At 45.0% G+C, this 23956-nt stretch overlaps 1 protein-coding gene across 4 annotated transcripts in view; it reads right to left on the reverse strand.

Annotated features, from left to right (window-relative positions):
- The window catches only part of NDEL1 (nudE neurodevelopment protein 1 like 1), a 44395-nt gene extending 20719 nt beyond the window's left edge, over nt 1-23676 (reverse strand). Inside the window, exons 1-2 of one of the 4 annotated variants that reach the window (XM_081895482.1) lie at nt 8448-8603; nt 7113-7227 (exon numbers count right to left, since the gene is read on the reverse strand). Coding sequence is in view for 2 of the 4 variants with exons in the window: in XM_081895479.1 (XP_081751605.1) it covers nt 23522-23635 (114 nt within the window). In the remaining 2 variants the exon portion in view is untranslated. Of the gene's footprint in view, nt 1-7112; nt 7228-8447; nt 8606-23521 lie in introns of those variants that run through there. The other 3 variants (XM_081895479.1, XM_081895480.1, XM_081895481.1) reach the window with 3 other exon arrangements.
- Nucleotides 23677-23956: the final 280 nt, after the last annotated feature.

Genomic DNA, 23956 nt, shown 5'->3' on the forward strand with positions numbered 1-23956 from the left:
AAAAATGTAACAGTTCTTAAATAGCAGTATCATCTGAGGCCAGTACTTTGAGAAAAGTATCATGAATAATGATAGTGGAGAAATATAAACACTGAGTAATCAAGAACAAGGTAAATGTATTTCCTGCCCAATACTTTATAGATACAAAAAAGTCAAGGTGACTTATAAGTTAAATATAAATCTACTCCATATACAGTGGTACCTCAGGTTAAGTACTTAATTCGTTCCAGAGGTCCGTACTTAACCTGAAACTGTTCTTAACCTGAAGCACCACTTTAGCTAATGGAGCCTCCTGCTGCTGCTGCACCTCCGGAGCACAATTTCTGTTCTCATCCTGAAGGAAAGTTCTTAACCTGAAGCACCATTTCTGGGTTAGTGGAGTCTGTAACCTGAAGCGTATGTAACCTGAAGCGTATGTAACCCGAGGTATCACTGTACAGGACTTTTAAATGATAATTTTATAAAAACAGTATCATAGTCCAATGGACAACAGATTGGAGGTCATGGAGATGAATATTTTGGTCACTGGGCTATGATATTGTTTCAACTTATGGGTTACCTTATTAATTTATTATTTAATTATTATTACCTTGACTTTTTTGTGTCCATCTAGAATATAAATGCTGACCTATCATTTCTTACATTCTGTTACCCCCATTCCAATCACACAACTGCACTGGATCATAACCAATGCACCTGATCCAGTATAGTCTCCCTGAACTGGGACAAAGAATCCTAGCATGTAAACAGACATCATTGCAATAAGTGACTCAAGGAACAGATCAAATTGCTAAGTGGCATTTTGGGACTTGGCAGACTCTGCCTTCTCAGTGTGGTAACATCAATGGTGTTTGTGCCAAGGTACTATTTAAAACAGTCTGCACCATTCCAGGAATGAACTATTTGTGGGTTCTTCCACCCAATAGTGTGCTGTTTTCAAATGACTTCTTCCAAGGACTTCACTTGGATTTACAGTTTAAATTTAAAGCACCAAAATGGCAACATGAGACGCTTCAAACAAGCATGACTGAAGTAGTGCAACAGTAGTTTGCTCTCAGAGGCCTCTCAGAAATGAAACTCAACAGGTATGGAAAAATACCGTCTGTTACAAGCTGATTATGTTGTGCCTTAGGCCTAATAACATGGATAGCACAATTTCTGCAAAGATGATAATTGGCAACCATTGTGGAGAAGGGATTTCAAATGTAGTACATCTTTGCTTGCAAGTTTCCAGGCAGCCTCTTCGCAAATCTGTCCTAAGCAAAAACACCACAGAAGTATGGAGGAAGTGAAAAACTAAGCAGATGAAGAGACTTCAAAAGCAGGCTATGGTCCTTAGAACAGGTAGTTTATGAAGCATGAAGTCAAATCCTCCAACAGCATTGACTGACATTTTGCAAAGTCTAATGCGAGTACAGCTGTACCTCTGGTTACATACTTAATTCGTTCTGGAGGTCCGTTCTTAACCTGAAACACCACTTTAGCTAATGGGGCCTCCTGCTGCTGCCAAACTGCCGGAGCACGATTTCTGTTCTCATCCTGAAGCAAAGTTCTTAACCCGAGGTACTAATTCTGGGTTAGCAGAGTCTGTAACCTGAAGAGTATGTAACCTGAAGCGCATGTAACCCGAGGTACCACTGTATATTGGATTTGTAAACTCTGTTTGGCCAATTAATGGAAAGGAAAGGAAATAAAATGTAAATGTGCAACTAAGAATGCAAAAAAGTCTTCAAGAATGGGGAGTCCTCAACAGATAACTCTCTTCTCCCCCTCCACTCTGCAGCTCTAATCTGAAATCTTCAGAAACTGCTCACACTAATGAAATTCCCTGTCGCAAAATGCACCTAGAACAATAGCAGTTTCGAATGTGAGCCATACACCTAATATTAAAGAAAGTCTCTACTGCACTCCAGTCAAGTAATTAGCAGATTGAGAGCATCCCAAAAGAACTTTTCTACAGCTTTACATGCAGCCCCCGGAACATAACCCACACACAATACGTGAATCTACTATAACTGCTAACTATGGCTAGCTAATTTCAATCTCTGATTTAAGGGCTAATCGTGGTTTCAATTTCCAAATTAAAGGCAACGTATGTCTAGTGGTAACTATGGTTACCCTGGAAATGCTTAATTATACTTAACACTAATCTGGGGAAAGTGTGGGGAGCAGTTGGAGGGGGGATTGCCAGTTGGCCCAGCATAGTGTCTGAACAGAATTAGGAATAAAGCCCATCATCCAGAGGCATAGCCACAGCTTCTGTGTTGCCTTCAAAAAAGAAAAAGGATTTGCAAAGTAGAGGTTCAAACTGAAAAATAAGCTGGTGTGCATATGTACCACTAAGTACAATGTTCTTAAAAAAGTTATCAACAGTATTATTCCTTAATTGCATTCTTACAATCTATGTAGGAAAGCAACTAGAAAATGGCACAGACACACATCTTTGTGATGTGTAAGATTAGAGCACAAGTATGAGACAAATGGACAGCAGACAAGCTTGAATTCTGCCAGATACATCTCTAAGACCCCTCTCTGATCACATCCCAAAGACACATGTTTTGAGGTCACTTCATGTTCACTTCACTGCACATTTTAAAAAGCATGTAGGAAGCAGGCATAAATTTATGAGGGGGGACAAATACCAAATTCACATTTTAAGTGGTGATTACTCAAGCAAACAATTATTTATCTTCCTCAGAAGTGTGTTTTAGCATTATCATAAGATCTAACTCACTTCAGAACACTGAATCATATGCTTCTGGCAACTGGCTGGGAGAGGATGTCAGCATTTCCTGAAACCTGTGTTTATCAGATGCTGCTCTGGAATCTACAGAGGCTAGTAAGGTCACATGATGATTACTCAATGAAAGGTCTCAGTACTACTACAAACAACCAGTTTCATCAAGGAAAGGAAGAATTTACAAACTGCAGCAGCTAATCACCTCTTCACTGATACCAGCTGCCCAGTAAGCTTACAAAAAAATGATGAATGAAGTTGTAGAGTACCAAAAGAAGAGAACAAAACTATATCCACCCATGGGGGCAGAGCAGCAGAATAAAGTGTGTGGCACATGTAGAGAACCAGGGCAAATCAGGGTTCAGAACAGGTCGCCTGTTCATTTCCTTTTTGTATCTGTTCAAATAAAAGCAACACCTCTCAAGACTATATGATGGCAAATAAGAACTGTAAAGAGAATCTACACTGCAGTTGCATTTAGATGTACATGGTAAGCTATGGTTATGGCTTACCATGGATGCAGAGGTCATTCTCACTTTACTTGTCCCTACTAATGAGCAGCAGCAACAAACTATAATCCTTGGCTCAACAGAACAGGGGACTGAGATGTATTTTTCTCCAAAGAAGCTGCTGTTTGGAGCAAAGCAAAACTTGATGCTCGGTTTGGACATTGGGTGAGAGCCAACATGTTAGTTGTGGGAGTGGTAATGTGGCATAGCTTAACTGCCACAAAGTACAATAAAGGTACTTTGTGCAAGGTACTTGAATGTGCAAGTCACTCAATGGATTTGGCTGTTGCTCTGAACAAGATTCTGCTATCAGGACAGCCATTGGATGAGTGGTTGCTACAAGTGAGTATGAACCATAACACTTAGCCAAAGGTGATGGTTTGTACTTCTACTTGGAATCAAAAACAATTTCTGCATTCAATGTGAACTAGTAACCATGGCTTACTGTGAATTACCCAAAGAGAGTTCTGCATTTATAATTTTTTAAAAGCCATCTGTAAGAACAAGGAAAGCAAATGTGTGGTGTGATAGTGGAAACTTAACATGATTCTTTATACGATGACCTAAGTTCTTCTGAGAAGGTTTATCAAAATTAAAGATAGCATTCATTCAATAGGACTCATGGAGGGGGTGGGAAGTCCAGAGATTCAGGGAAATATCTAAATATGGATATGTAATTTGTATTGTTATAACTCTACATTTGTAAAATCAAATTAAAATTATTTCAAAAAAAGTGTAACATTCATTACATTACTCAGACAAAAACTACCACAATTGCAATAGCCTCAAATGCACATTTATTTCCAGTTTCTAAACTTAGATACAAGAACGTCAGAGAACCACTGAGGGGGGGGCTATCAATCTATAGTCATTAGTCTACATTTAGAAACACAGCATTTTGGTGCCAGACTTCAGTTTTTGAGACCAGTTAAATGCTCTCACTGAACTGGTTTACTAAAATGCATATATCCTTTAAATGGCATTAACAAAATAAACTCAATATTTGTCACAGACAGCACACAAACAACTTCCTTGCAGGAAATGAAAACAGAATGCATTTTAATTTGGAATCGGCTCTAGAAACTGATTCTAAAGTCTGAAATACCTCAATACTGCATACACAAATATAGTACTTTAACACAGATTAGTTCGTGAACACTGTGCTGTGTTTTACTTTCTTTTTCATAACACCTTATTAACCTTTCTAAGCCCCAAATATGAAAGAATGATGCACATACAAGTTTTATATACACCAGACCAATAGCTGAGTTGCATGGTCTCCTTTCCCTTCCTTGGAATAGTAACAGATCGTGATACATCTAAATCGAGTGAAACTTTCATCAACTTATTTCTCCCTTAAAAGCTTGTTTGCTGTTGCCACATATCAAAGTTTGTATTGGTCCCAGCATTAACTTGAAAAGCATGCACTTTGTAAATGATGCAATTTTAGGCAATCAGAGTTCACATGTCCTCAGAGCTGCAGAGTCTCACTCTCTCTACACTCAGTTGTGAATCAGCCACTCCCTCCCCTTTGCTCTTATTAAGGCCAAGCAGCAAGCCTCCTGGGCGCAGCTCTGACGCTCTCAAGTACTTATTACAAAGCTCTACACTTTTAAAGAGAAGTCATCCTAAATCAGGCCCTAACTGCACACTGTGGCCAGAAGCCACACTGCATACACATAGTTCAATGTAAACTTCCCCTGACTTTTTAAAAAAAATGAAAAGTAGCAACTGGAGGCAGAAATAATAAATAAAGGCAGGAGAGGGCTCTTACCACTTTCCCTGCTAACCATTCTCTTTACAATGTCACCCATGCAAGACTGCACCCCACCCCTGCAACATAAGAGATACATGTTCACATATTTTCACCTGCAGTGAGAAAGGAAAGCTCGAGGTCAAATAATTTTGGAATTTCACCTACAATCACCTAAACAGCAGCAGTTTGATACCTGCAAGTCCATTGCAAAAAGCAATGCTGAAGACATATCTACATTTCAGTCTAATATATATTGTTGCAGATAATGTATCATAAAGACAAATTGACAAGAACCCTCCACAATAGAGTATTTGCCCATGTTATACTGTATTATGATGTTTCATCTTGACAGAAGACCAAGCAACAATGATCCACTACTGCTCCACATTCATTTTCAACCTCCAAGCTCCCAATAAACCCACAAAAGAACATAACCTACTGGTGTCCGGCTATTTCCCTACCTACCGATAAAACCTGCAGGATGTGTCCACTTTCTTCATGGGGCCCTAGGACTGAACTATACTGTAACCACACAAGGCTTTTAACTGAAGCTATACTGGAGTTCCATGTAATCTCTGGCTTTTAAGGTTTGGGTGGAACCAGAAAAATCAAGGGTCATGTTTTTAGCATACAGTACGAACCATTAGGCAAAGAGGTCACCAGGCATTTGAGAAATCTGCACCAATAGTTATAATAATCATACTTATTATTAACATTTATTCATCACCTACAGAAGAATGTCAAGTAGACTAGCCATGAAAAGACAAAATAAAAACATCAAAGTTACACATTTTAAAATATGTAACACAAGCCACCGTTAAGTATATTACAGCACAATTCAGAAACATCAGTATGTCTTGTCATCAGTATGTTCCCCAGAAAAAGTGACCAATGAAATAACAAGTTAAAATATACCCTCAAAAGCAGGAAAAGTTTGGTCTTTGCCTGGTGCCGAAAAGATGTTAATGTGGTTGCCAGGAAAGCCTCTTTGGGGACATCATGCCAAGACTCTGACATCAAATCTATCTACATTGTGAAAGATAAACTAAAGGCTTTCACCTCCTATCCTGTCTGAAGTAGCTGAACTCTCAATGAAGGCTTTACTTTCCTGAGTCTGAACCCCATCTCAAATGAATCTGCAAGGGCCAATACCATGAAAGCAGTTGTATCACCATAAATTTGAGTGTAAGATATGTCTAATACCAACAATGCAAAAATTGCCTCTGTGATTGCAGAACATGGTTTAAGACATACGTAGTAAGGGCAAAAAAAATGGATGGGTCAGGGAGCAACGAGAACAGCAACTAAGATTTTACTCTGCAGCTGTCTCAAACAAAAAGCCTTCAGCTCTTTGGGGCAGAAAACCATAATTAGGATTTGCTTTGCGTGATTTGGTGGGTAGGTGTTTTGTTGTTGTTGTTGTTGTTTACTTTTGATCTAGAATAGCCACCTTCCAACAACTTGATTATCTCCAAAATAAAATGCAGCATACCTGCCTCTTCCCTCCACTGAGCAAAAGAAAAATATTTTCAGTGACTCATGGGAACTAAGTGCTCTGACATCATCAGTATATTTGTGTATCCTAGCAACCATCTGACAGCAAAACACCTAAGCTTTTCCCTTTCCCCAATTTGGCAGGCTAGTAGTTATAGATTCTACAGTGAAAATCAACATTAACAAAGGAGGAGTTGTTTGTATAAAACATCTGCTATTATCATTATTACAGTACTGGTGTACATGTAGAAGACAGACTATATCCAGTGTGATCAACTATTTGACACAGGAGAAGGGTGCAGAGGGAGTAGAGGGAAATGGAGTCAAGAGTAATAAGTTGGAGTAGGGGGAGATATGCTTTCAGTTCACTTCAGTTGCATATAATGGAAGCAACCTCATTTTTTGTTCTCATCCCTATTCACATGTAAGAAGAGGGTGGGGGCGGGGAGGTTACTGGTTTATATTGTTTTTGTTCTTTGTCTTGTATTTTTATGATGTGCACTGCCCTGAAATCTACAGGTGAGGGGTGGTATAAAATTTCATAAATAATAATAATCTCATTTTCAGAGTAAAAGGAGACCCAAGGCAGTGGAGTTGAATCCTGACCCTTCCTCACCTTATCTGTCCATTTCCAATTACTGCAGGCTTTCTCCCCTGGATGAGGTGCAACACAAGAAGTGAGCCCAATGGGAATTAACAGAGGAAGACATTATTCACCTCACCTAGACAGCCTTCGGATGTAAACATTAAAAACATACGCATTTAATATATACAGTGTGACATGTGACCAAGTAAGTGTCTCGGCATGTCCAGCTTAACCTTAAGGGGTTAAGCCAAATCCTTAAAGGGGGCAGTCATCTTTTTCCTATCACAACACACAAAGACTCAGAAGGAAGGTCATATACTCTTTGACACCTCCTCCTAATTTAAAAGCAGGGTTTACTCGCTTGGGAAATTCACAAACATCCCCAAAAAAGACCTTGCAAGAGACGGCCCTGAGTCACTCCTGGGAACAGACTTCAATACTGGAAGGAATCCAAGCCGCCCATGATTTTACACACAGGGGGATTTGGGCCTCGCTTGTCGTAGAGCCTTATCAGCTGGAACAAAAGCTGCGGGAGGTACCTGGCGAAGATTGCCAGAGGCAGGAAGAGAAAGGAAAAGTCAGGGCGGCCACAGGGTTGGCCAGGAGCTGGAAGTCACTCACAGGCCAAACGCCGAAGCTCAACCGACTGGAGCCTGGAGCGCTTAAATGGAGGCCTGAGAAGCGGCAACAGGATGCCAGCTTCTTACGAAGCGCTGGGCTGGCACGAAAGGGAGTTGGTGCCGGCGGTGCAGAACCGGAGGCAGGCCTTCATCTGAGGCCTACCGGGCGGCGGCAGCGGCGGGCCGTGAGGTGAGTCACGAGGCCAGCAGCAGCAGCCGGAACCCTTCGGCGTTAACGGTCCAGGGCAAGGGAGGGCAGGTTCCGGGCGGGGCGCCGAGGCGTCACAGGGCGGCGCTGGCCGACAGCGTGGCGGGCGGCGGTGGCGCCACCAACAGAGGAGCGACAAACGGCCGCCTCCTCCCTGCCTGAGCGGTGGCAGGGAAAGGAGGGCAGCGAGTCCGGGGGGGGGGGTGAGGAGGGAGGCCGCCCGCCCGCCGCTCCCTGATGAATGAATGACACGGCTTCAAGCCAGTGACAGTCGGCCATGGCTCCCCTTCCGACTAATAGAAGGCCGTCAGGGGCGGAATCTGCCCCGTTGTCGCTTTGCAACCAATCCGGCACGAGCTCGCGACGAAGGAGTGAAGCAGTTGGGGGGAGGGGGGAGAGAGATAGGACCGGGGTGGGGTGGGGGCTCACCCGGCTTCGGCGGTACCTCAGCCCCGCTCGCGCACTTCAAAAAGTCCACCCACCCTCGCACACAACACACGCTCTCTCAGACACACACACTTGCTCCTCTAGACGCACCCTTGTTCCTCCTCGCGCTCCTCAACCGTCCAGCGGCGCTCTCTTCCTACCACTGCCGACTCCGCTGCTGCTACCGCATCGCCTCAGTCGCTGACACAGCTCTGAACCCTGCCTCATCCGGGCAACCCACCGCCTTGGCTACGTCACAGCAGAAGGCGAGGTCCGCCACGAGACAAGCACAACCCCGCTCGGGGGCGGAGCCAGCCAGCTTGAACGGCAGGCCGCGGGAGAGGGGGCGGGGCCGTGTAGATATGGTCACGCCCATCTCGAGCGCGCGCCGTGCCTATTCTGAGACTCGGGCGTGAAGCAGCAGCGCGGTTGGTGCTGCTGCTGCACGAAACATGATACTGTGGTAGTATCAAAATTAAAAGCAAAATTAAAACTTTAATGTTCCTGTAGTGGTTTTGCTGTTTTTGTTGCGACAAATCAACCCACTGGCGATCACACATGTAGCGCAATCCAAATACGTACATGCCAATGACGCTTATTACCCAGGTAAGTGTGTGCAGGATTGCAACTTAGTTTGTGCGTTCCAAATATTCAGTGTGGTCAATCTCTTCCTACCTGCATGGTTTCCAAGACCAATCAGAACGGATTTTGTTCCATCTCTTCCCTATACCTATCCAGCAATGTGAAAAGAAAAGTCTTCCATTGTTAATACTGTATAATAAATAGTGGATTGTTGGGTCTGTTCTATTTTTTTTCTTCCTTTTGCTCAAGTGATGCTTAGCTTCTTTCACTGGTAGATAGGATGCATATAGCAGGACCCAAGAAATAATACCTATCACTAGTACAGTATTTAGAAGAGCTACACAAGATGCCTGTTTGATTCCAGGTGTGATGCAAAGTGTGATTCTGACTTACAAAGCCTTAGGGTGGTATCTAACTAAGCTTTACTCAGAGTAGGCCCATTTAAATTAATGAACATGGCTAAGATTAGACCACTGATTTCAGTAGGTCTGTTTCGAGGGAAAAGGTTAGTTGAATCCCACCCATAAACTGCAATATTATGTACATTTACATGGGAAAAACACAGTGAGACATATTTTATTAGAGAACATGCATAGATGTATGTTACTAAACAGCCTGGGACTTCCTAGCTTGTAGGAAGAAACTGGTTTCTTAAAGATGAAGCCCTTCTACCAGTGCCCCTTTCTACACAAAAGAGGTATTTTCTGAACAGAACAGCGTTAGTGTTTCAGGAAGATGATGTAGTAGTTCATGCTAAGCTGTGTGAGACATTCTATCTTGTTCACAGGAAGTTAAAACAGGAAGGAGGACAGGAAGGAGACTTAGCTGAGATCTGCTTCCTAGATATGCCTGCCAGTATTGAGATCTTCCTGAGATAGTTTCAGAAACAGAAATAGCAAACATTGTGTGCTAAATTTGAAGAAGAGACAGGCAGAAAGTGGCTGGACATATCGCTAGTGTTTTTAATTTTCTTTCCTAGTTTCCTTAACTCTGTTCTGAGATGTCCACCACCTCTTGTTTTTCTCTCCATTCTCAGCCACCGCTTGAATTACAGAAAGGCCAGAGGGAGCAAAACTCCCTTAATTTTTCACTGATCCCCTTGGCTCCTGTTTTTAACATCACATCACTGCTGGTGATGTGATTTGATTGAATTAGGCATGGAAGATCAATGGCTTGCTTGTGGATTTCATTGAGGGTCCCTGAAACCCTGCTCCCCTAATTTGAACATCATTTCCAGCATTGGCAGGATCCATCTTCTGCTCTAGATGCATTTTTTTATTGCCCAAATTGATCCGGTACATGTTTGACAATTCCAACTTTTTCCTCTTTGGCTTTCCTGTATTGGATCTTGATCCTGCCCCCTACTCAAAACTCTACTGCTATGGCTCTCCATTGTTCTTAGATAATGCATTCAGCAGACATCCTTACCTAACTTACTCCCAGCGCACCAATATGTCTAAAACACCAGACAGGCAAATGCTGCTTTAGTGCCTGTTAATTTCTGATGATTTAAAGTTGCATTATATGATGGAAGGAACATAAGAAGAGCCCTTCTGGATCTGATCAAGGACCCATCTAGTCCAGAAATCTATTCTCACAGTAGCCAACAAAGTGCCTTTTGGAAGCCTGTACGCAGACCCAGAGTGCAACAGCACTCACCCTCTTATGACCTCAAGCAACTGGTATTCAGAGGAATGCTGCCTCTAGTGCTGCAGATGGTATGTAGCCATCATCACTAGTAGCTGTTGATAGCCTTGTCCTCCCATTAATTTATCTAATCCCTATTATTATTATTATTATTATTATTATTATTATTATTTGTACCCCGCCCATCTGGCTGAGTTTCCCCAGCCACTCTGGGCGGCTTCCAATCGAGTGTTAAAAACAATACAGCAGTAAATATTAAAAACTTCCCTAAACAGGGCTGCCTTCAGGTGTCTTTTAAAGATAAGATAGCTGCTTATTTCCTTCACATCTGAAGGGAAGGCGTTCCACAGGGCGGGCGCCACTACCAAGAAGGCCCTCTGTCTGGGTCCCTGTAACCTCACTTCTCGTAATGAGGGAACCGCCAGAAGGCCCTTGACGCTGGATCTCAGTGTCTGGGCTGAGCGATGGGGGTGGAGACGCTCCTTCAAGTATACAGGACTGAGGCCGTTTAGGGCTTTAAAAGTCAGCACCAACACTTTGAATTGTGCTTGGAAACTTTGTGGTGGAGAGAGGGTGTGGTGTGTGTGGTGTGGTGTGGTGTGTGTAATATATTCCCACTTCCCATTTTTCTAAACTAAAAAGTTTAATATGTGGTAACTTTTCCTTCGTCTCTGAGCTGCTTCAGCTTCTTGATCATTTTGGTTGCTCTTCTTTGAAGTCTTTCCAGCTCTGCAATATCCTTTTTGAAAATATTCTAGGAGGCAGAACCATATAACTGCTTAACTGTGGCTGCATTGTGCCTAGTGCTTAACAGCACTGGACTCAGGACAGACCTTTAAAGAAGACCGCTTACTGCTTCCCAATCCATTAACTCCTGTCCTATGTTGGCCACTATTACTGATAAGAGCAAGACCAAAGTATAGTGTCTGGTTCAGACTGAATAAATGAAAGTAACTGGAGCACCTGCTATTTAGACTGCAGTCCCCCCAAAGGGACGAACCAGAGCCTTTCCTACAAGACTGAGAAGAATGAAGTAGGAACTACAGGTGCCTTGCTTTCATGTAAAAACTATCCCTAATAGCTGCTTCCCCTTATGTGGTACTGGAAGTGACTTGGATGGTTTCCTTGCTTGCTATGGACTTCGTATACAGTGGTACCTCGGGTTAAGATCTTCATTCATTCTGGAGGTCCATTCTTAACCTGAAACTGTTCTTAACCTGAGGTACCACTTTAGCCAATATGGCCTCCCGCTGCCGCCGCCGCCGTGCAATTTCTGTTCTCATCCTGAAGCAAAGTTCTTAACCAGAGATACTATTTCTGGGTTAGTGGAGTCTGTAACCTGAAGCATCTGTAACCCGAGGTACTACTGTATGTTGTCCAAGGTTGGTCTCAGTGGAGGACTCTGGGCTCTCAAATTTCAGCAGGGCACTGTGTGATGCTGATATTTGGCACCACTCACACCACAGCATTGTTGTGGCACCCCCTGCAGCCCAGGGCCCAGTGCAACCACACCTGTCTCACCACTCTAAAACCATCTGAAGGAGCGTCTCCACCCCCATCGTTAAGCCCAGACACTGAGATCCAGCGCTGAGGGCCTTCTGGTGGTTCCCTCATTGTGAGAAGTGAGGTTACAGGGAACCAGACAGAGGGCCTTCTCGATAGTGGTGCCCACCCTGTGGAACACCCTCCTTTCAGATGTGAAGGAAATAAGCAGCTATCCTATCTTTAAAAGACATCTGAAGGCAGCCCTGTTTAGGGAAGTTTTTAATATTTAATGCTGTACTGTTTTCAACACTTGATTGGGAGCTGCCCAGAGTGGCTGGGGAAACTCAACCAGATGGGCGGGGTATAAATAATAATATATCATCATCATCATCATCATCATCATTATTATTATTATCATCATCATCTCTGCTGGCCCTACCATTAGGCCACGTGAGACAGTCACCTCAAGCAGATGCTCAGCGGCAGGTGGCCCCTGGCTGTTTCTCCTGAACCTCTGGCTGCACCCTTCAGTTGGAAGGCAGAGCTGTGTATTCTATGTGGCCTGCCCTACACCCCCATAAGTTGCAGGATGATCTCTTGTTCCTGAAACTGAAGTAAGATTAAACTACCAGTCCAGTCAACTTCTGCATATGGAAAGGAGGGAGCAGTGTATCTCTATCAGAGGTGCCAACTTCGAGAGAGAATGGGGCCCCCGATGTCACGTGTGTGGTGTCACATGTGACATCAGAACACTGGGCGGAGCCAGGGGCGGAGCTGAATGCAGTGGCAATGTGGCTTCAATGGCTGGTGGATCCTCCTCTTCCTGCCACCACCACTGGCCAGGGGCTGCTTCCCTCTTCCTTCCCCTCCATTTGGGGGGGAGGGGGAGGAGGAGGAGGAGGAGATGGCCACTGAAGACACACTGCACTAGGCTCCATCCTTGGCCTCCTCCTCTCCCTTTGAACATTGGGGGGCCATCCCCAAAAATAAGTGGGGGAAGGGTTCGGCCCGTAGGAGATGGTGCCCCTGATCTCTACCATTGGCCTCAGGCATCAAAATGTCTTGGGCCAGTATTCCATAACAAGCCATCCGGATTCTTGAAGCTCAATGGTCTGAAAATGCTGCTGTCAAAAGTCCAGGGAGATGTTTGTAAGGCTGTAGCGACATCCCTGCATTCTGCTTACAACATTTCTGCCCTTAACTGCCTCCCCGCCAGAGCTGAGATAGTCTGAAAGCCATCTCACACCGGGAGAGCGTGGCTGCAGATGGAACTATCTCTGAAGGATGGAGAGGTGCAATGGGCCTCTCCTCTGAGGCTCTGTTCTCTTCACTTCCCCTGCTTTCTCCTCCTTAGTTGCTGCACCTGACACATGGCAACATCCCTTGCACATTTGCCTTTGTCCGATACTGACGGGGCTTTCATAGAATTAACAAAGAGACAGTGTTGGGGCTCCTGTTTCCAAACTTGCATTTAGAGGGGGCTGCTTGTCTGGTTAACACTGATTTAAAGTCGATGTTTGTTTTCAGGGTGTGTGTGGGTTTTTTTTTTAAAAAAAACTTCTTTTGCTTGCACCCTGTTGTAATCTGCAGTTGTTCCCATGCATTCTCCACGGGCTCCGAGTCCCGAGGCTCACAAAGGCACAGTCACTTAGCATTAATTCTCTCCTACCCCGAACAGCCACTGCTCCTCTTTAGCCGTGGTGGGGCTGTGCTTCCCAGGCAGAACCAAGTCATCTATTGAAAAGCAGACCAAAGAAAAGAGACATAATGGATTCTATTGAAGTGGGCTCCGTCTCATGGGGTGGGGTGATGAGAGCACAGAGGGGCCTGAGAGCAGAGACTAAGGAGTGTCTCATGAAATCTGGGGTCAGGACTCTTGACAAGGCATGCTCTCTCTCTCTTATAGGAGTACACACAGGGTGGGCGTTATAGATTGAGTGTGGGAATGCAGAGACAGATGTCTTTCAGAGCCTGGGAATGCTTCAGTGAGCACAGTCTATCCAACTATACCTGCCCAGGTGCGGTACAGTACCTGTTTTACATTCATTGCCCCAACTACACATGTATATCAGTTTTATCTGCAGCTACAGGATCTTGCAGCTTCGCTACTACGGACTGAAATTGTTGGCAATTGGGGACTGTCTTTGGCATTAAACCCTGTGCCTATTTGTGAGCGGTCATTGTTTAGATGATAATGTAAAAAGAAGAAGAAGGTTGGGCAAGCCTGGAGAACGCATGCAAGCAATTTGTACCTACTTGCCCTTCTCATCATCACATAAACCTCCCCACCCCCCATGAATTTATTTTCTTGTTAATTCTCATCAGGGCTGTCTTTAGCATATGCACCGCCAGGGTGCAAAGATCCACCCAGCGCCCCCAAATTTAGTTAATTTTGCATGCACGGCACCTTTGAGAATGACAAGCGCCGCCATTGTGAATGACAAACGCCGCTGCTGGCACGGTGCATCTTTGGTAAATGAGTGCACAAAGTCAAATGACCTTTAGTGAAACAGTAGGTATACATTTCGGGTGCCTCAGGGTTCTGTCCTCTCCCCCATGCTTTTTAACATCTATATGAAGCTGCTGGGAGAGATCATCAGGGCGGGGTATCCATCAATATGCTGATGATACCCAGCTCTACCTCTCTTTTAAACTGGAACCAGTGAAGGCAGTGAAGGTCCTGTGTGAGTGCCTGGAGGTGGTTGGAGGATGGATGGTGGCTAATGGATTGAGGTTGAATCCTGACAAGTACTGTTCTTGGGGGACAGGGGGTGGACTGGTGTGGAGGACTGCCTGGTCCTGAATGGGGTAACTGTGCCCCTGATGGACCAGGTGCGCAGCCTGGGAGTCATTTTGGACTCACAGCTGTCCATGGAGGTGCAGGTCAATTCTGTATCCAGGGCCAGCTCCATCTGGTATGCAGGCTGAGACCCTACCTGCCTGCGGACTGTCTCGCCAGAGTGGTGAATGCTTGGACTACTGCAATGTGCTCTACGTGGGACTACCTTTTAAGGTGACCAGGAAACTACAATTAATCCAGAATGCAGCAGCTAGACTGGTGACTGGGAGCGGCTGCCAAGACAATATAACACTGGTCCTGAAAGACCTACATTAGCTCCCAGTATGTTTCCGAGCACAATTCAAAGTGTTGGTGCGGACCTTTAAAGCCCTAAACAGCCTCGGTCCAGTATACCTGAAGGAGCGTCTCCACCTTCATCGTTCTGCCCGGACACTGAGGTCCAGCACCAAGGGCCTCCTTCTAGCAGTTCCCTCACTGTGAGAAACAAAGCTACAGGGAACCAGGCAGAGGGCCTTCTTGATAGTGGCACCCACCCTGTGGAATGCCCTCCCACCAGATGTCAAAGAGATAAACAACTACCTGACATTTAGAAGACATCTGAAGGCAGCCCTGTTTAGGGAAGTTTTTAATGTGTGACATTGTAATCTTTGTTGGAAGCTGCCCAGAGTGGCTGGGGAGACCCAGCCAGATGGGCGGGGTACAAATAAAAAATAATAATAAAATAATAATAATAATAATAATAATAATAATAATAATAATAATAATAATAATAATTCCTAGGCATATATGTATTTTGTTTTTCTAGCTTGATCAAAATTATTTATTATTTCACAACAGGTAGATAGAGCTTAGGCAGCTTCAGCGGTGGGTGCCTGGCACCCCCCCTAGAATTTGGCGCCCGAGTGCCCCACACCCCTTGTACCTCGGGTAAAGATGGCCCTGATTCTTATAATTCTTTATATGTTTGTATGGTAGGGCTTGCTAGCAATAGGCAAACCATATCTATGAAAATAGCTATTAAGGGTAGAATCTGTGGGCTTGCCTGTCTGCACTGTTCCCCCTCCCCACACAAATGCCCCTACCAGTTTCAGATGTTCTCTTGTATGGTTTCCAAGTCATGTAATCATAAATAGCACATGGGAGGAATTGTGAGGAATGATACGCCTCACTCAAAGGAGTAAGGCGTATGTGAGGAATGATATGCCTTACTCAAAACACACACACACACCCATTCTCCTTTGTGTACTTCCAGTCGCTCAGGAAGGCACCTACATGTTTATGAAGATATATGCCTCTGTCTTGATAGCAGAGCCACATCTGACAATATGGTGATTGCTAGTACTTCCGTAACATCCTTCCAAATAAATCTCTTCTGTGGTCCATTGATCGGGAGTCAGGAAATGGAAATATTCCAGAATGTTTACATCTGTTCAACATAAGAGTATATAGAACCATTGCTGTGCACCTTAATTTGGTGACTGTACATACTCATTTCAGAGTTGCACAGCAGCATGAAGTGAGTAGTAGGGTCACACGTAGATATTTGATTGTGGTTGTGAGAATGCTGATATTGCAAGAATATGCGCTGGCTGTGCAAGGAACACATGGAGACAGTGACACTTTCACACACACACACACACACACACACACACCTCAGAATCAGAAATGAACAACAGTGAGGCTTGGGCTCCTGTGCTTCCTCTGCCACTTCTGCTGTGCACAAGGGGAAGAGATTTACAACTTTCCACTTCTAGTTTGTAACAAATCATAGTTTGGTATTAATTTGCAAAATCCCAAATCAGGTCAATTTTTTATGTGAAAACCTTCAAAGTCAAAATGCATACTTGGATGAACGTCCCCTGTCAGTTCAGAAGCATAGAATACAAATGGATGGTTTGAAAGAAGGTGACACTCGTTTCCCCATTTCTGGCTATTTCGTTTCGTTTACAAAATTTCAGACTGTAACCAAAGCAAAACTCAGGTGCCATCATTCAGATTACAGAATTTGGATGTCAAGACTTTGAGATCTGCTTTAACCAACTTCTTCAAAAGCTCTCTTTGCAGCTGCCGAACAAATAAAGGTTTTGAATTCAAATGCATTTTCTCACATTTGTTCTAGCTCTGGTTGTTTTTTTTTTAATTAAGGTGATAATTTATTTCAAGGCATTAGTCAAGAATTATGGAAATAATGAAATGTCTAACATGTATGAACTAATGGCCTAGCCAGGATTTTTGTTGGGGCAGGGGGAGGGGAGGCAGCCAAAGGTGTTAAGCTTTTTTTTAAAAGGAAATCACAGGTAAAAAAAAATACCCTCCAAATAGGCAGGCAGCTAAGTTGTAGTATCTCACTGGTGGTGGTGGTGTTGCAGAGCAGGGCGGCACTTCCTGTTTTGCCTCAAGTGGCAAAATGGGACATACCACCCCTGACCTCAGGATTTCAGAACTAACAGCTGTCAGTTTGGAGGGAAGGAAGGCAAGGACCAACAGCCCAGATGGGGCTCTCTAGCTTAGGGTGGAGGTGTGTGATTCCTCAGCTGGGGTAGGCTCAGGACAGGTGAGGCTCACATGCCTTGTTAACTCCAGAAGCTATAACAGGAAAGCCGTCCTGGCCAGGCCTGCGTCTGCACAAAAGAGCAGTATTAAAACAAAAAGTTTGCCTTCCAGTTAGCTTTCCCTTTAAACTACTGTACATGTAAGCGGGAATCTGATCTTTTCCTACTTAACAACTTGTGTGTAATTTGAAGCAAAAAGTGGTGATCTTTGCGCATTAACCGGTTTATTATTTACCCATATATATATTTATTACTACATTTATATCTCACCTTTTCTCCAGTGTAGCTTAAGGTAGCGTACACTTTCCCATTTTATCCTCACAACAACCCTGTGAGGGTGGCACTGACAGGCCCAAGGTCACCCAGAGAATTGCATGGCTGAGTAGGGGTTTGAATCCTAGTCCAACACCGTTAAGCCCTGCACCCAGATCCCCTGGCTCAGTAGGTAGAGCATGAGACTCTTAAGTCCAGGGTCGTGGATTCAAGATGTTGGGTGAAAGATTCCTGCATTGCAAGGGGTTGGTGACCCTGGTGACCCTTTCCTTCTTACAATTCTATGATTCTATAATTCTATTATTCTGCCACGCTGGTAGGATGTTGACATACACATGTGTTTTGTACTGGGGTGTCTGTACCAGAGTGCTTTGTTGTTGTTGTTGTTTAGTCATGTCCGACCCTTCGTGACCCCATGGACCAGAGCATGCCAGGCACTCCTGTCTTCCACTGCCTCCCGCAGTTTGGTCAAACTCATGTTAGTAGCTTCGAGAACACTGTCCAACCATGTCGTCCTCCGTCATCCCCTTCTCCTTGTGCCCTCAATCTTGTACCAGAGTGCAACATATCTAATAATGAGAAGCAGCCATTGAACACACACTTAATTAAGGAAAGTGCCCAGTTTCACAGGCAGTGCTCTGCTTCTGCCATAACAATTTGTATCGCTGTGCTTCCGGCCTGTGGTTTCTAATAAAGATGAGGACAGCTGCAGCAGCCTTCTCAATGCCTCTGGCTTAATGCCCGCTGGATATATGGTGTCTATGAGGAAGGAAGCTACTGCACACCTCTCTAAAGCCTTGCCATAAAGGAAGTGCCCATGGCATGCCCTCTCTGTTATGGTTCCTGTGCCACAATATGGCAGGACTGCTGCTGGCTATAAAGACCAATGAGAATAGGCCAACTCAGATCCACAGTGCATCAGTTCCCAGGCACTGCTTTCTCCCCGCCCCCTTCCCCATAATGGCCCATGTAATGGATTCAAAGCCATTGATATTCCAGCAATGGAAGGAAACCCGCTTTTCAAATGCAAATCGCCCCACAGGAATGATCGTGGGATTTTGCCAGGGAGATGAGGCTCCCTGTTGCTGGGTAACAATTTTTTCAACAGAAGAGAGCAATTGCTCTTTGCAGCGCTGGGGGGTTAGTAATCAAGCCCAAGCCACCCCTGCAGTACAGGATCCATCACTGTGGATCCGGCAGGCAATCCACAATGACAAGAACTGCCTGCAGCAGCTGTAGGTAGTAAAACAATGGGCATTGCTTCAATTGTGCGCAGGTAGTAGGATCAGACCACTGATCCATCTTGGCTTTCAGGCATGAGTCTCCCCCAGCCCTATTCTAGAAATGTCAGAACCTGAGCCTGAGAGAAAACATGATGGGGGAAGGGGATCACAGATGGGGTCTCCCCTTACCTTTCTTTCAAGGTGGTCAAGGGTTGTTTGTAAGCATACCTCCTTTCATTGTACAAATAATATCTCTGGTAGTCTGCACTTTGCAGCTTCCCTTTCCTGAAAAGCTTATGTTGTCCTCAGCAGGGCTTTCTAGGAATGCCCTAAGGAATGCCTTTTTTCTTCAGCTAGTTCCTTTTTAAAATGAACTTTCCAAGCTCTGTGAAAGACTCCAGATATTAAAGACACTTTCTGACGGTCACTATTTTCGGGTGAGACTCAATCACATACCAGCAAATTCAGGCCTTGCAATTATAGTAGACTGGGAAGTCTTACACGAGAACCTCACTTTCCCAAAATATCAGACTTTTGTGATAAGGAAAGTGATGGGGAGATGTGCTGGGTAGTGTAAGATAGCTCCTGCTTTGACACAAGGTCATCTCGCCTCCCCACAAACAAATCAACGAACAGGTAATCTGGAAGCACCTTTATTTGCTAAGAAGAAAGAAAGACAGAAGCTGACCTGAGAAACTGCTATAGGTAAAGGACCCCTGGATGGTTAAGTCCAGTCAAAGGTGACTCTGGGGTTGTGGCACTCACCTCGCTTTTCAGGCCGAGGGAGCTGGCGTTTGTCCACAGACAGCTTTTCCAGGTCATGTGGCCAGCATGACTAAACCGCTTCTGGCTCAACAGAGTACCATGATGGAAGCCAGAGTGCACGGAAACACAGTTTACCTCCCCGCCACAGCGGTACCTATTTATCTACTTGCGCTGGTGTGCTTTTGAACTGCTATGTTGGAAGGAGCTGGGGCAGAGCAACGGACGCTCACCCTAGAAGCTCACCCTAGCTTTCCCTAGAAGCTGCTAGGAAACAGCAGCAACCCCTACCCTGCTATTTAACATGGCAGAAAGAAGGCGAGGAAACCACTCAGTGCACTGTTGCTGGATTTAAAAGGACCCAAGAGAAGGCAGGCAGGGCCTCCAAGGAGCGCCTCTTGCTCAGACAAACTCCTCCACGGCCAGCAAGAATAATAATCCGATTTGCTCCTGCGCCTTAAAGAGCTGGAGCTGCTTGGAGAGTTCCCATCAGAGTTCAATTGGATACCGAGTTAAGCAGGAATTACCTCTCCTGGGTATATAATCAGGGATAAAACCATCTAAATCTTGAGGGAAGAAATTAGGTTTATTGGACATACTGGAGAAAATTACATTGTATGCACAGATGCAGAAAGGCACAGAGAGACAGCGAGTTTGGGGGTGGGGGACAGAAAGGAGGAGGGGGAAGATGGATAGTACTTAATCCCAATTGCCAGTTCTTCCTGTCTCCTTATTAACACCATCAGCATCTTTGCCGAGGTGCTGCTGAGCTGACACTCTAGATTATGAAAGTAAATTAACCCCTAACCTCCTTTGCTTGTTGGTGGAAACTGCATGCTCATTCCCACTCCTGGGGAGAGAATACAAGGCTCTGGTGACTGGCCTGTTGTTTTGTAAATTAGAGAGAGGAGGAAGTTGGTGCCTTATCCCCCCTTTTAATGACAGGAAAGGGGAAAAAATTGAATGAGAAGCCCAAGGAACAGTGTGACTGCTGGGTTATATTCCCTTCCTGCTCATCTCCCATTACCTCACAATGCAGAAAACAGCTTCTCTCTCCTCCACTGTCACCTCCCTTGCCTAAATAAGAAGATGCCACTGAGATCATTCAGGCTGACCCAGTGTAGGCTGTCAGGCCTCAAGGGCTCCCCCACCCCAAATGCACCCCCCAAATTTTCCTTTGTCATAGGCCCTTATAAAAAGTACTCACAAGGGAAATGTGTTTGTGTGTGCAGTATTTGATATGTGTCTACATATAGCAGAACCTCGGGTTGCGAACACGATCTGTGTGGGAGGCACGTTCGCAACCTGCAGCGTTCACTACCCACAGCGCTGCGTCTGCGCACGTGCCGGTCGCAATCCGGCGCTTCTGCGCATGTGCAAAGCACAATTTAGCGCTTCTGTGCATGCACAAGCACCAGAACCCGGAAGTAACCTGTTCCTGTACTTCCGGGTTTGGCGCGGTGCGCAACCTGAAATCGTGTAACCTGAAGCGTCTGTAACCCGAGGTACCACTGTATTATGCTTTGCCTGCCTTACTTTTCCACCACATACCTCCAGCAACTCTTCCTCCCTTACAATATCCCCGCCTAGGGAAAATAAAACCCTCAAGAACCACCAGTGCTGCTGGATGAGGCCAAAATAAGATGTAGTCCAGCATCTCACAGTGGCCAGTTAGATGCCCTAATGAGAAGCTCACAGGGAAGACCTGTGGTGGGAGGGGACCCTCTTCCTGTTGCTCCCCAGCAAATAGTATTCAGAGGCCTGCTATCTCTGATCTGGAAGGAAACATGTAAGTCATCATGACCAGTAACCACTGATAGCTGCATAACCTTCATGAATTTAACTTTGTCTTACAAGTGTCTGGGTTGGTCGCCATATCTAGTGGTAGCAAATTCCATAGTTTAACTGTACACTGTGAAGACATATGTCCTCCTGCCTGTCTTGAATCTTCTACTATTCATCTTAATTGGATGATCCTGAATTCTAGTATTATTGGGGGATGGGGCTTCTCTTTCTTCACTTTCTCCACACTTCTGTCATGTTTCCCCTCCCCCATCTACTGACCTCTTTTTTCCTAATCTAAGAAGCCCCAAACAGTGCCACTGTTGCTCCAGTCCCCTTCATCATTTTGCCTGCCCCTTTCTGCCCCTTTCCCAGCTCCAGAATATTCATGTTGAGCTGCATACTGATGCTTCCTTCAGCTAAGATGCAGTACCAGTCAGATACCGAAACCATGAATGAAGGAGGGCAGCTAGTCTTCCTTCTGGGACACCAAAGGTTGATTGATTCTGTTTCGTTTTGGCTGACTTACGACTTTTCCCTATTGTCTTCCTTCAGAGACAGTGTGGCGTCAGCAGTCCCTTTCATGGTGTGGTTGTTTTTTAATGTTATGCAATACATACTTAGTTATACGCACTGAGCCAGGTTAAAGGAATCTGCTAGATCACATTCTTGACCTCCCATTCTTAACCATATTCCTTAGCTGCTACAATGCTGGCCACAGAAAAGATGCATTCAGATTCACACACATGCACACATGTGCAGCCACCCATTCTCCCTCAATGATCTGCAAGCTCCTTTGGAGTATAGAGGGCATCCGGTTTCTCCTGACACCCTGAAGAGCCAAATATTTTAATTTACAGCAACTGGAAAAATCACCACTGCCTGCTGATTAGGATGGAAAGGGAAGTTGTCAGCATGAACTGCAGCAATTTTTTAACACCTTCCGAGTAGTGAGACAGATGGCTACATCCTTTTTATTGGGATGCTCCATATAATTATACCATTCCGGAGACCCCAACTTGACCTGTACTGTAGCCCTTACTTTCATCATCAAAATGAGTCTGGTATTCATCCCAAAGTGGTAGCCTGACCTGTACCCCACCATCTCCATCCCCACAAGCTCCACCAGATGGCCGGAGTTGGATTTCCATCCAGACAGTCTAAGCAAAGATAGGTCAGTCGGGAGCTAGCTTAGTGCTTCCTTGTTACGGATCTCAGACAGGCGGGGAAGGATAAAAAGCATCAGCTGGTGGCAGGTTTACTGAGGCCGAATAGTAAAGCAGACAGTTTGTGACTTTTATGTCGATCCCTCTCTTCTGGACTGTACAAGCTGCGTAACACTGGGAGCAGAACATGAAACAGAATCAACTCCCCCCTTTCCCCCTACAGTGTACAAATCCAGTGTTTAAGTACAGCAGTTGAAAAAAGAAAAGGCTAAATTTGTCATGCTTTCCTCCTGACTGACTCCTCCACCTGGAATCCAGGATCCATCCACATTACAAACCTAAATCCACTTAAAAGCTGAGGGTCGCAGTTTTCTAGTTCTGAGAATACTCAGTTTGAGATCTTTTGTCTCCTCCTTCACAGAACTCTCATTCCCAGAATTCCTTCACAGGGGAAAGGTCGTAGCTCAGTGACAGAGCATCTGTTTTGAATTCCATCCCACAATACCTTCTTTCTTGTTTTGGTGCACTCTGATATAGGCTGTAGGGCCCCTCTTGGCCTGGAGAAAGCACCTGCTCCTTTAACAGTTCCAAGGTGCGCTAATTGCCATTACTTAATAAAGGCTCACTGGTCAAATAGCTGCATTTTCTGAGCATACAGAGAGTAGCACTGGAATACATCTGGACTAAGGGCTTATACAGAAATCGTTTCCCCAAGCCAAGCCTTCACTAATTGTCCTTCAGACAACACACAGACAGGCACAGTGCAAAGCCTTTCTCTCAACTCCCTTTGGAGTTCTCTCACCCCTTGAGCCCATCTTTCTTCCTGGAACATCAGTGTTGGTAGCTGCACCAGAAATTTCACATTCCGCCTGACCTCCTGCACACATTCTTAAACCAGCGGGTGTCTTCTTACCTCCTCCTGGATCTCAGCCTTCCTTTGGTGGCAAGCAAAGAAGAACTCTCTCCTAAGAGGCGCAGGGGCATGTGAATCGTCTGTTATCCTCTTTAGGCAAACAAAGGTGCTCATCCTACAAAAATGAAGGAGGAGGGTTGAGGCAATTGAAAGGATTGGGAAACACACCCTCATCACCAGATCTCCTCCTGTGGTTCATTATGCAGTTGTCCTAAGCCTTTGGGAAGTAGATAGTCGAGCTGTTAACTGCAGGCTTGGCCTGCTTACAATGAGGACAACTTGGAGCTACTGGCATCTTTAAGATATTAATTCCATCTTTGAAGTTCTCACTGTGAGGGGCCCTGGGGACTCATCATGCAAAGAGCAGCATGTATGAACTTCTCAAGAACTTGCCCATGCCATAGTTGCACAGGGCATTGCAAGGATGCAGTCCAA

Source organism: Podarcis melisellensis (genome assembly GCF_964234715.1).
Source record: "Podarcis melisellensis genome assembly, chromosome: 2".
Lineage (NCBI taxonomy): Eukaryota > Metazoa > Chordata > Lepidosauria > Squamata > Lacertidae > Podarcis > Podarcis melisellensis.